This window comes from Acomys minous (assembly GCF_964271855.1).
Source record: "Acomys minous genome assembly, chromosome: 19".
Lineage (NCBI taxonomy): Eukaryota > Metazoa > Chordata > Mammalia > Rodentia > Muridae > Acomys > Acomys minous.
Window position 1 is genome coordinate 56,587,518 of NC_140499.1, and position 11,474 is coordinate 56,598,991.

The following is an 11,474-nucleotide window of genomic DNA, read 5'->3' on the forward strand; positions in this document are numbered from 1 at the left end:
TAGGGAAAATATTGTTACTTACTGTCTCAAAAAATATTTCCATCATACGGGTTCTCTTTTCTTCTGCACTCAGTCCTTTTTTCTTTGACTACAGCATAAAATAAAAAACAACAAAAAGAAGCTGTTTTAAAAACAGCATTTCACAGCAATTTGGCGTTAAACATTATCTTAAAGACTTACGTGATTTTGTCTAATATCACTGGTTTGTCGCTCTCAGAGCCTGGCTGAATGAACACTTTAGCGACTATCCGCCAACCCTTGAAGTAGTGACTGACAATTTCCTACACAATTAGGGACTGAGATAACATTTTGTAGACACTTATTTTTATTTTATTTTATTTTTTGGTTGTTCAAGTCAGGGTTTCTCTGTGTAGCCCTGGCTGTCTTGCAACTCCTCGGTAGACCAGGCTGGCCTTGAACTCAAGAGCCACCTGCCTTCTGTCTCCCAGCACTGGGATTAAAGGTGTTTGCCACCACACCTTTTGTAGAAATTTAGTATTTATAAAAGGACCAATGACAAGCTGCCACTGCATTAACTTTCAAAGAGCTTGCCTTTTGAAAGAAAACAGCCACTTATAAGTAACAGCTACAAGCACAAATTCTTGCATAAATACCCAGGACAGAATTAATTAATCCCACCTGGGAAGGCAGTGTTACTCTAGAAGGTTCGAGATGAAAAGGGTTTGGTCAAGCTGGGAAATGTGGAGGAGTGCCTTGGGCAGATCCCACACACAGGATTAGTGTGTGGACAGATGCACAAGACAAGCACCGAAACAGTTACTGTATGGGCTGTGCAGAGGGAACAAACAGCTAATACACTTCAAAGTCATCAGGGTACCAGAAGCTAACTAGGAAGAGCAAGACAACGACGGTGGGCTGAGGAGCTTCTAAAGCTGAGGAGTGGCAAGCTTAGAGTTAAATTTGAGTGTAAGAATTGGAGTAGCAGGGCTGGAGAGATGGCCCAGTGGTTAGAGACCACTGAGTGCACTTCCAGAGGACAGGGTGCTATTCCCAGCGCTCACATAGTGGCTCTGTCTGTAATTCCCGTCTCAGGACATCTGTCCTCCACTTCCGGCCTCTCTGGGAACTTGGCATACGCATGATGTGCAACCATACATGTAGGCAAAACATCCACGTACATAAAATTTAAACAATATTTTAATTAAAAGAAAATGAATTGTGGAAGGAGTGTGTAGGCTCTGGCCTGGTCTACAGAGCAAATCCCAGAGAAACTTTGTCTCTGGAAAGCCAAAGAAGAGGAGGGGGGGGAGGAGGAGGAGGGGGGGAGGAGGAGGAGAAAAGAAGAGAAGAGGAGGAAGAGTGTGTTACATTCAAATTAAACAAAAAGAGAAGCCAGATTTCCTCAATGCAAAATTGCAAGAAAAATAAAAACAATGTGAGAGAGATCACCTGTCTGGGATTTGGGATTCTACGCTAACATATATTTATTATTTACTCATCGGGAGCAGGGGTGGCGGGGTGCGCTATGGAACATATAAAGAGGCCAGAGGAAAGCCTTTCGAAGTTGGATTTCTCCTTTCTCTGTGTTCCACGGACTAAACTCAGGTAGTGAGGCTTAGCAGTAAGCATTGTTACCCATTGAGCCATCTCACCAGTCCTAAAATTTAAGTATTCTGGATCCTTCTAAAAACTATACACAGACGTGTTGTGTGACACTATTCCTTGGCAAACAGAAACAAGTGTTTACTTAGTCACAGCAAATAGAGAACTGACGACTGATCAAAGGCCAACTTGATGAACGCATGAGTTTCGTCAGGGTTCCTTACTGGCCTGTGGGAAAGGATTTAACAGAAGCAGAAACGACGCAAAGGCAGTTGCATCACTGAAGCCCACCCCAGCATGTGTGGCCGCTCAGAAGCGGCAACCCTGCGGCACGATGCACACCCTGCAGCACGATGCACACCCTGCAGCACCTCACCAAGCTGCCCAGTGTCGCTTCCCAGCAGCTCAGTCAGTGTAAGCCTCTTTCCAGACAGGTCTGCTAACCGTTTCTCCTTCCCGGCTCCTACACAGGACCTGTCTGAGACTGACTCTCAGCAATCTTTCCTGTTTATGTATACTACGGTAGTGCATGGCCTGGATCAGTTTCAGGGACTTCCTGAAGCTTTTTTGAGTTGTTTATTTCCTGTCTTAATTTAATGAGCTTTCCTACAGAATTGAGTTTCACATCCCCTTAAATTAGCAGTTCTCTAACTGTAGGCTGCGACCCCTTTACAGGTCAAACAACCCTTTCACGGGGCCGCCTAAGACCATCAGAAAACACAGGTACTTAGGTTATGATTCACAACAATAACAAAATCACACTTATGAAATAGCAATGAAATTATTTTATGGTTGGGGGTCACCACAGCATGAGGAACTGTGTTAAAGGATTGCAGCATTAGGAGGGCTGAAGACCACTGTCTTAGACCAACCTGTTGCTGCACCTCTGTGGAAAATATTGTGTCCTAAATTCTCCTATGTCATTTCCCTTTCCATATTCCATATCTTTTTAAAAATTTTATTAAGTTATTCAGATTACAACTCAATTGTTATCCCATTACTTGTATCCTCCCATTCTTCCCTCCCTCCCGCTTTTACCCTATTCCCTTCCCCTAGGTCTAAGACCAAGGGGGACCTCCTCCCCCACTATATGGTCATAGGCTATCAAGTCTCATCTTGGTAGCCTGCTTAGTCTTTCTCTGAGTGCCACCAGGCCTCCCCACCAAGGGGACACCTCAAATACAGGGCACCAGAGTTCATGTCAAAGTCAGTCCCTGCTCTCCACATAACTGTGGAGAAGGTCTGTCCATTGGGTAGATCAGAGTAGGGCCACATTCCATATTTAAAGAGTTTCTCCAAGATGGGAAGTTTTAACCTTGAGGAAATTGCTACACAACTGATCACAGAAAACTAAACTGCTCATTAAGATGAAATAAGATAAAAACTGATTCTGTCCAACCAAAAACGCCATAGGAAAACATCAGTCTCCAACGCTTAAGAAAAGGGTCTCGGAATGGCACTTTGCATTTCTTCCGGCAACACTATTAGCTAACTCATTTCCACAGCAGCAAGATCATGTGATATTTCTTGATGCGCATGTGTATAAGGCAGCCTCCAAGTTCGTATGTTCCTCTTCTTATTCCTTACTGTGGCTCCTGAACAAAACAGTCCCCCAGGGATCCACTACTGAGCCCTCCCTTACCTCAAATCGCTTCTCTGATCTCGTCTTCTTTAATTTTAATTAACACTTGTAATGAGCCCACAGATCTTTCTATCTGGCCCTGAATATGCTGCTCGACTTCCGTCTCGTGTATCTACCTGCCTGCTGGACAGACTTCAAACTCAAGTGGCTCAACTGAACCCTTCCTCTCCTACACACTCCAGACCTGCTATTCGACGTCTCAGACGCACTTTGTACCTATGCCAAAGGCCTGGCGGTCATCCTAGGTGCCTTCATCTCTTTACCAATTACCAAGTTCTGTCAGCACTGGTTCTTAGTTCTTTCTCTAGTTATATCCTGCCTGGTCCACCCTGTTACCTCTGCCTTGGATTCAGGCCTTCATTGGCTATCTTCTGCCATCTGTGTTCTGCTGCCTAAACAGTTTTGTCTCAACCTCTAAATTCAGCTTTCATATCACAGAAGAAACAGGCCTGACTATCAGCTCCCTTGTGCTGGGGTAGATCTGGAGCTATTTTTTATTCATATGTTAATCGCTTGCCCCACCCCCACCCCCCTACCCCCAAGATCCTTATTGTCCCAGGAGCAAATTCTCAGGTATCCAAAAATGACATTGTGTAAACCTTGCCTCCCAAATTATTCCTGATTGGATAATAAAAGTTGCTGACAGCCTATAGTTGGGCCCAGAGAGAAGGGAAAGCAGGACTTCCTAGGAGGGAGAAAGGAGCTATGGGAAGAAGAAAAAAGCTTTCAGCCAGTAGACAGTTGTGATTATGGGCCTGGAAGGTATAGCTATCCACATGTCAGGATGGGGCTAGGTGGTCGGATTAACTCAGATGAGATAGTTGAGAGTGTGCCCAGCTAAGGCCTAAGCTTTGAGATAGTAAAAGGTCTCAGTGTCTGTATTTTTATGGCCGTAATACTTTTGCTTAAAACTGTTGATGGTCCCAACCCTCCGAAGTATCAAGCACCCTAATAGGATATAGAAGGCCATCACCTGACCCCCAACTTATGATTTAGAGTAGCTCCTCACGCCACCCCCAAATTTACCATAACAGGATGAAAAACTATGCAATTTAAGTTGTAGTAATCACAGTCACCATAAATTATTTCCAGAATTCTCCAAAGGAAGCACTCTATCATTTCTGTGCCTTGTAAAAAATGCCCCTCCACCTAAAATACCTCTTCTTTGCACACTCAATACTCCAAAGCCTGACTTGGCCATTCTCTCCACAAAGGCTCCCTCGGCTGAGTTCACGGGCTGAGCGTGTGTTCCCAGGACATGCTCACACCACATTTACCACACTCAAGAGCGAAGTTTATTTCTCTCAGCAGACTGAGAAAATTCAGGATCTCCACTGTCCTTTGCCCTCGCAGGGATTAGCAAGCCGGGTGAGTTAGACAGAGCAAACACAGAGGCCAGCTCTGAACTTGAGGAACACGACCGACCAGGGAGACTGCCAACTCTAAAACTCTGAGCTGCTCAAGCTTTGAAGCCTACAACACCCCTAAATAAACAAGACAGGGTGAACTGAGTGGCAGGAAAGCTTGCAGTCATCAGCTCGCTTGCAGAGCACCCTCCAGGAGGGGACACAGGCTCCAGGAAGCTACGGAGAACTGTCACCTAACCCTCTGGTGCAGAGCTAGACTCCACGAGTGTCCTATGACTGCCCCCCCCACACTGATCTCTTACAATATCTGACCAATTATGAAGTTCATGAACAGCAAAAGGCTCCTCAGCTAAGCTTCCCCTGCGAGTGGGTATCAAACTACCCTTCTCATTCTCTGTCTGTCTGCCTGTCTGTCTGTCTGTCATCCTTAGGACTTTAGAAAAGCCAGTGCCCAGAACTGAACTGCAGTGCTGATGACGGGCCTGGCCTTATGCATTTAAGAACCATTCTCTGTTGCTTTAACTTGCTTTTCTCACTAGATTCCGAAGGACGCCAGGGACTCTGTGGGAAGAGAGGCAACCTATAGTGTCTCTGTACACTGCAGGGACCTGGGCCTGACTGGGGCAGGGAGGGAATGAAGACAAGACAGAACAGAAAGCTGGGATTGGGTCGTCTGGGCTCTCGGATGGAGAAACTATAGCACCTCGGCTCTGTGTGTTCATGATAGAGTTGAACAGAGAGGAAGGTTACGGCCTCCAGTGGGGTTATTACAAACAGATTAACAAGAAGGCAGGGACATTATGCACATCTGAAGAGGTATGCAGGGTTAACTTATCTTGGTAACCAAGGAGTAGGAGCAGTCTCTGTAGGGGAGCAGTCTTCAGACATAAACACCTAGAAGGGAGTAAGGCTACAGTTGACATGTTCTTCCTTCCTTCCTTCCTTCTTGTTCTTTTGTTTTTTGGAGACAGGGTTTCTGTGTGTAGCCTTAGCTGTCCTGGACTTGCTTTGTAGACCAGGCTGGCCTTGAACTCACAGAGCTCCACCTGCCTCTGCCTCCCAGAGTGCTGGGATTACAGGTATCCCTCTAAGCCTGAGGCTGTGGAGTCTCTGGTGAGGCCACGCATGGCAACAGCGCACACTCACTCAGGACTCCAGCCACTCAAGGCCTGCTCAGCTCCAGACATCAGGGCTTTATCACGTGGCTAAGTCGAGCCCAAATTTGGAGGCAAACCTCCTAATTATCTTGGTATTAATAAACAGTTCCTGGGAAGTTTTCCACAATCCCCCAGAGGCAAGCAATAAGGAGAGCCTCGTGTCCCGGGGAAGTACAGTTTAGGGAAGCTCTTAATATTCAACAAATATAAAAGGGATGCCAGGAATTCAGCTGAATGGTGCCATACATTTATATTAATTTCAGGGTGACTTATCCCTGTGTCTTTTATAGCTTACTGCTAATCACAGTTGGAAACTACCAAGGTCAGATTTAAAATGCCTAATGTAAAAAGAGCATCATAATGACACTAGAGACAAGAAAGAAAAACAAAGACTCGGTGCTCAAAACCAGGGAGGGGCGTGTATTGATGGTAAAACAGGGATACTTTCAGATTATGAAGGGGACCCAAAGCCACCTGAGGACTTTGACGCTTCCTATTCAAGTGAAGAACTTTAAACTACTTCTTAGAGTCCTGCACCTAAAGAGTCTTCTCCGATACATCGATACAAAATTCCTACTATCAGCCCTGTGGACCATCTGTAATAACGCTTTGAAAAAAAAAAAAATCAAAGCCAGGTTCTGTCATCCTCAAAGCTGACTTTCTCCAGTTTCAAACTGTAGCTTATAATTGTTTACCTAGTAAGACCCCAGTCAAGTCAAAAATAATTATTAATTCCCGGTCAGGAAAGAGGTCAAAGCCTTAACCAGAATACCATTAAACTTTTTTTCTTGACCATATATAAAGCTAATAGCGAGTACCTATGTGAAGAGTTAGCAGCCATTAAATCCCTTAGCAGTAGGCAATTGCCCTATAAAAAGGGTTAGGTAAGAGGATAGGGCCGGCACATCAATAATACATCGCTCTTTGTAGTCGGGTACTTTCATTCTACAAAGAGAAACATGATAACGCGAGGAAGCATGGGTAACACTGTTGTTTTGAGTCTGGTCTGGGGCTCCTTGGGCCATTTTATGCCCAGGTGGCCCGGTTGTTAGTTTAACCACAAAGAAGCCATTATCAGCTGTAATTACAGCTGGGCAAGTTTCTTCAAATAAATGCCCTTCAACCTGATCCCTGTCCACCCTCTGTTAACGGCCACTTAACTAAATTAAGATATTAAAATCTCGGGTCACTCTAACGAAACGTTGACGCTTGGTCGCCAAAAGTGAAAGAATGGCAGCATGAAAATTATCTAATGGGCATAAAGTCATTAAGTTCGCAAAGATAACCGGGGGGGGGGGGGGGTGGTGGTGAAGAGGGACGGGAGGGGGGAGGGTAGTAAGCCAGGGTTGGCCAGCACACAAGGGCCCCATACCAAGGCAAAGCGGGGTGCCCTTGACTTAAAGGCGGGGCTGGGAGGTGGGGGTGTCACTGCCAGGATCTAAAGGCGGAGTGCCGACCTGCTGCTAGGCTGCTCCAGTTAGCTAGGAAATACAGTGCGGAGGGGAGTGGCTGGGGTGGAGGGGAGCACCGTGCTAGGCCCGTACGAGGCCCCAGGTTCTAATCCCAGCCGATCCGAAGGACACCGAAAGCTTCGGCTGCGACTCCGCCACGCGTGCGCCATGGGGACTCTGGGTCGGGAGCCGCGAACCGGGCGGCCCCACTTGCCAGGCTTCTGGATTCGGTTCCAGAACGCTCCGGTTGCGACCCAGCCCGGCGCGGGCCGCCAGAAGGGCCCGGACGCAGAAGGAGGCGCGGGGCCTGGGCAGGGGCGCGCGAGTCCCGGCGGCCTCGCTCTTACCATGGTGCGCGCAGCGGCCTCCCTGTTTGAGTCTGGCGCCAACAGCCGCGTGGGGTGGGGCGGGCGGGAGGAAGTGCAGGAGGAGGTCGCAACGACCCCTGGCGGCCTTCCGAGGGATGCGAGACCGAGGAAGGAGCCGGGGTGAGGCGGGGCGGGGCGGGGCGGGGCCTGAGATGACAGGGAGCGCGGTGGGGGCGGGGACAGAGATGATGGGCAGGGTCATTGGGGGAGGAGCCAGAGATGGGCGGGACGGGACGGGACTGAGACCAGAAGGACCAGTTGGAGTAAGGGAGCGGAATGGAAAAGGTGGGACCAGGATTGGCAGCTGTAGCAGGTCAGGCTGCTGTACCCTTCCCTTCCCTCTGGGCTTGCAGAGTTGCTCGCTGCTTATGTGTTCTAAATGGCTTTTGCTTTTCTTCTTAAAAGGCAACTTTGACTCTTGGCTTTTACGTGGGTGTTTTGTTTTTTGTAGGGGAGCTTAAAAAAATGGGGATTTGGCTGCAGGAAATGAATATGTTTATAAAGGTATTCTCCTACCCACACCTCCAGACAAGGTTTCTCTGGGTAACCCTGGCTGCCCTGGAACTTGGTTTGTAGACCAGGGTGGCCTGGGAACTCAGCGACCCTCCTAAACCTCCTCAGCCTCTGCCTCCTAAGTGTTGGGATTAAAGGCATACACCACCAGCCTAGCCTTAAAAGGCACTCTATACAGTCCGGTGCCAGTGTACCGGGTAGTACAGGTGTTCTGTGTTGTGAGTGAAATCATAAATATTTTGGGTCTACTGATTGTAAGAACGCAGTAAAGAGTGGGAGCTTTCCAAATTATTTCTTACAACTACTGGTGAATCATCAAAGTTTCATCAAAACCTAATTTATTTCATAAGATGGGATAAAGATGATTAACAAAAATATCTAAAGCGTCTACAAAGGATAGCAATAATGGGGGGAGGGTGGCATATAGTATGTATCGTCCAAACCTGCTTGCCGTACTCACACCCTGACAGCAGGCATATGTGTCAGAGGTGTCCCTGTCAGTTATGTGGCTTGGTGCTCCCATCACATAGATTTTATTAACCTTTCTAAAGCTCTTAATTTGTTCTGTATTGCAATTATTCTGTTGAGTTTTCTATTCAGCCCTGGAGTTCAGGACAGCAAGTGCTCTCTCATACCCTATGCTGCTATTATTATTATTATTATTATTATTATTATTATTATTATTATTATTATTGTGAAAATACCCTTTATTAGATAAAGTAACAGCCATACAAAGATGCAAGCAGTTTTAGTCATTTTTCTTTTCATCACCTTACGGCAGAACTGGAATCTGTGTGTAGTCTTTAATGAAAGTTTTCTGGGTGTTTGTGGGGTTTGGTCGGCTGCCCATCGATAGATATTTTAAAGGCTGATGTCAAAGCACAGAGTCACTCAAATACCTGAGCAGAAAGTCAACTAATTAGAACTCATGCTGTATGGTGAACAGACCAGCTGAGGAGTAAAACGAGCTGTGTTATAGTCCCTAGAGCTGTGCGGGCTTCTGGAAAGATCCAAAACAATCTGAGTGCTGTGGTGCTCAACAGGGAAGGCTAGCAGGGGATCCTCGTCTGTGGAAGGCAGTTTGCTTTACCATCACTTCACAAAGACCCTTTAAGTCTGTCCTTTAAAGGAACCTGAGCCGTTTCTAACTACTTAAAATACAAACCTTTATGGATGAACTGCAGGATCCTTCCCCCAACCTTTCAGACTGTAAGTTCTCAGTCTGGTCCACCATGGAAGGGCAAAAGATGAGCCGTTAAATGGTTTGAAAAATGAGAGCTTCATCTGCATAAGAATATGAGAGGTGACGGGAGTCTCCTGAGCTGACTAGGAGGCTTGAATCTGGCACTCCAATTCTGTTTCAGCCAACCAGGCCCCAACCAGGCCTGAGACTGAGCAATGTCTCCTCTTGTTCCTCAGCGATGCTCTTGACCCCTGCACAGGAAGATCTGATCTCTTTTCCCAGTTATTCTGTGCTGGGTAGCATGTCCACAGACTTACCCTGGTGTCCCTTGAATGTCACCTGGCAATGATGGCCGTAGTTGCTATGCTTGTGGCACAGTGGCTTGGGGGACTGGGCCCCCAGTGGTGCTAGAGTCTGCTAGGCTTGTCCCATCTCTCTAGCTTCTGGAGCCCAGACAAGGAAGCTAGGATGACTGGGCATCGAACCCCAGGATCGGCCTGTCTCCATCTCCCCCACTGCTGGGATTATAAAACACACACCACCTTGCCCAGCGTTTCATGCAGGTTCTGGGAATGAAACTCTGGTCTTCACACCTGAAAAGCAAACCCTTTTACTAAGCTGCATGTGGTGGCTTGAATAGAAAATGGCCCTATAGTCTCAGGTGTTTGGATGCTTGGCCTATAGGGAGTGGTACTATGAGGTGATGCGGAAGTATGTCACCATGGAGATGGGCTGTGAGATCTCATATATGCTTAAACTATGCCCTATATGGCACAGTCTCTTCCTGCTGCTGTGGATCAAGATGTAGAACTCTCAGCTCCTTCTCCATCCGGCACCATGTCTTGCCTGCACACTGCCATGTGCAGTGGACTAAAACCTATGAGACTGTGAGCCAGCCCCGATAAAAATGGTTTCCTTTAAACGAGCTGCCACAGTCATGGTGTCTCCTTCACGGCAATAGAAACTCTAATTAAGACATTGCCTCTCCAGACCCCTTCCCATGAACAAGGTGTTTTCATTTCACACCAGGCCCCGTGAATCATGCGGCTGACACTGCATTAATCTCAAGCCCATAGAGGAATAAGGTGGTGTTATTGTTGTTGTTTGTTGTTTTAAGTGCTGGAGTGGAGCCAGGGCTTTTGCTATCCTCTGGCAACTAGAGCAAGTACCTGGCCATGCTGCTGGTCATAAAATACTTGCTACTGTGTATGTGTGACAGCACCCGGAACACTGCTACATACACATTTATTTCATCAATTGGACTGTAACTCCTGGGTGATACAGGTTTCATTGTCCACCTTTGCAGCCCTTCCACTTAGCAGAAACTCTGGTATGCCACACATGCTTACTCTATAGGAGGACAGGGTTGTTGAAGACTGAATATGTGCCTTCCTACCCTGCCTATCTCCTCCGTCGCTTCTGCAAGGACAAACTGCAGCTTTAACTGAACCCTGCTGCTCTGGAAAGGGGTGCAGCTGGCTGCACATGAGATGCGTCCCAAGTGAACAGATGTGAGGTACCAGATCATGGGAGGTTCTCTTCTCTACGTCTCATTGACTCTAAAGAGCCCCACGATGGCAATGCTGCCTGCCTGGAGAATAGGAAAAGTAACAGGTAGGAGGCAGGAAGCCTGGTGCAAGCTCCTGGCCAGCCTGGTCTACGTGGTAAGTTCCAGACCAGCCAGAGCAACATAGCAAGACCTTGCCTCAGAGTAACCAAGACAATAATAATGAAAACAAAGATGGGAATTAATAAAATAAATGTTATTGCACAGTCAGTAGCCAGGGATGTCAACGTGGGTTTTTATTCTAATTTCTGTTTGTTTTTATCTCTGCTTGTAAGGCTAACTTTGACCACCTCTTTCAGAGTTCCAGTCTGTTCTGAAATAGAAAACATTTAAACATGACAGCTTGGACATGAGACATTATTCGAGAAGTGTTTTCTTAAGTTTGAGGATGGGGTAATGAGATTCTCTGAGATTAGTCACATACAAGCTCCCTATCTCCCAGAGGACTGTGTGATGTGGTCTCTACATGGCTCTGTGGCTTGCGGCACATATCCAGTAGTTTGACATAATACAGAATAATACAGAAATATTTACTATGATGAACTCTGTTGATATATTCGTGACCTGAGAAGTAATAGTTGTAGTGAGGTCCACTTGAGTCTCTGCCCCCAGTAGTGTCTACCATGACCACAGAAGGCCATCTTATCTCGAAATTCTTTGAGG

The 11,474-nt window shown here is 46.8% G+C and overlaps 1 protein-coding gene across 4 annotated transcripts in view; it reads right to left on the reverse strand.

The window, feature by feature from the left end:
- The window catches only part of MND1 (meiotic nuclear divisions 1), a 58,596-nt gene extending 50,917 nt beyond the window's left edge, over positions 1–7,679 (reverse strand). For 3 of the 4 annotated variants that reach the window (XM_084769862.1, XM_084769859.1, XM_084769861.1), the window contains exons 1-2: positions 7,528–7,679; positions 23–88 (exon numbers count right to left, since the gene is read on the reverse strand). In XM_084769862.1, the coding sequence (XP_084625988.1) occupies positions 23–88; positions 7,528–7,530 (69 nt within the window). In that variant the 5' untranslated portion in view covers positions 7,531–7,679. Of the gene's footprint in view, positions 1–22; positions 89–7,186; positions 7,353–7,527 lie in introns of those variants that run through there. The other variant, XM_084769860.1, reaches the window with a different exon arrangement.
- Between the last annotated feature and the right edge of the window lie 3,795 nt (positions 7,680–11,474).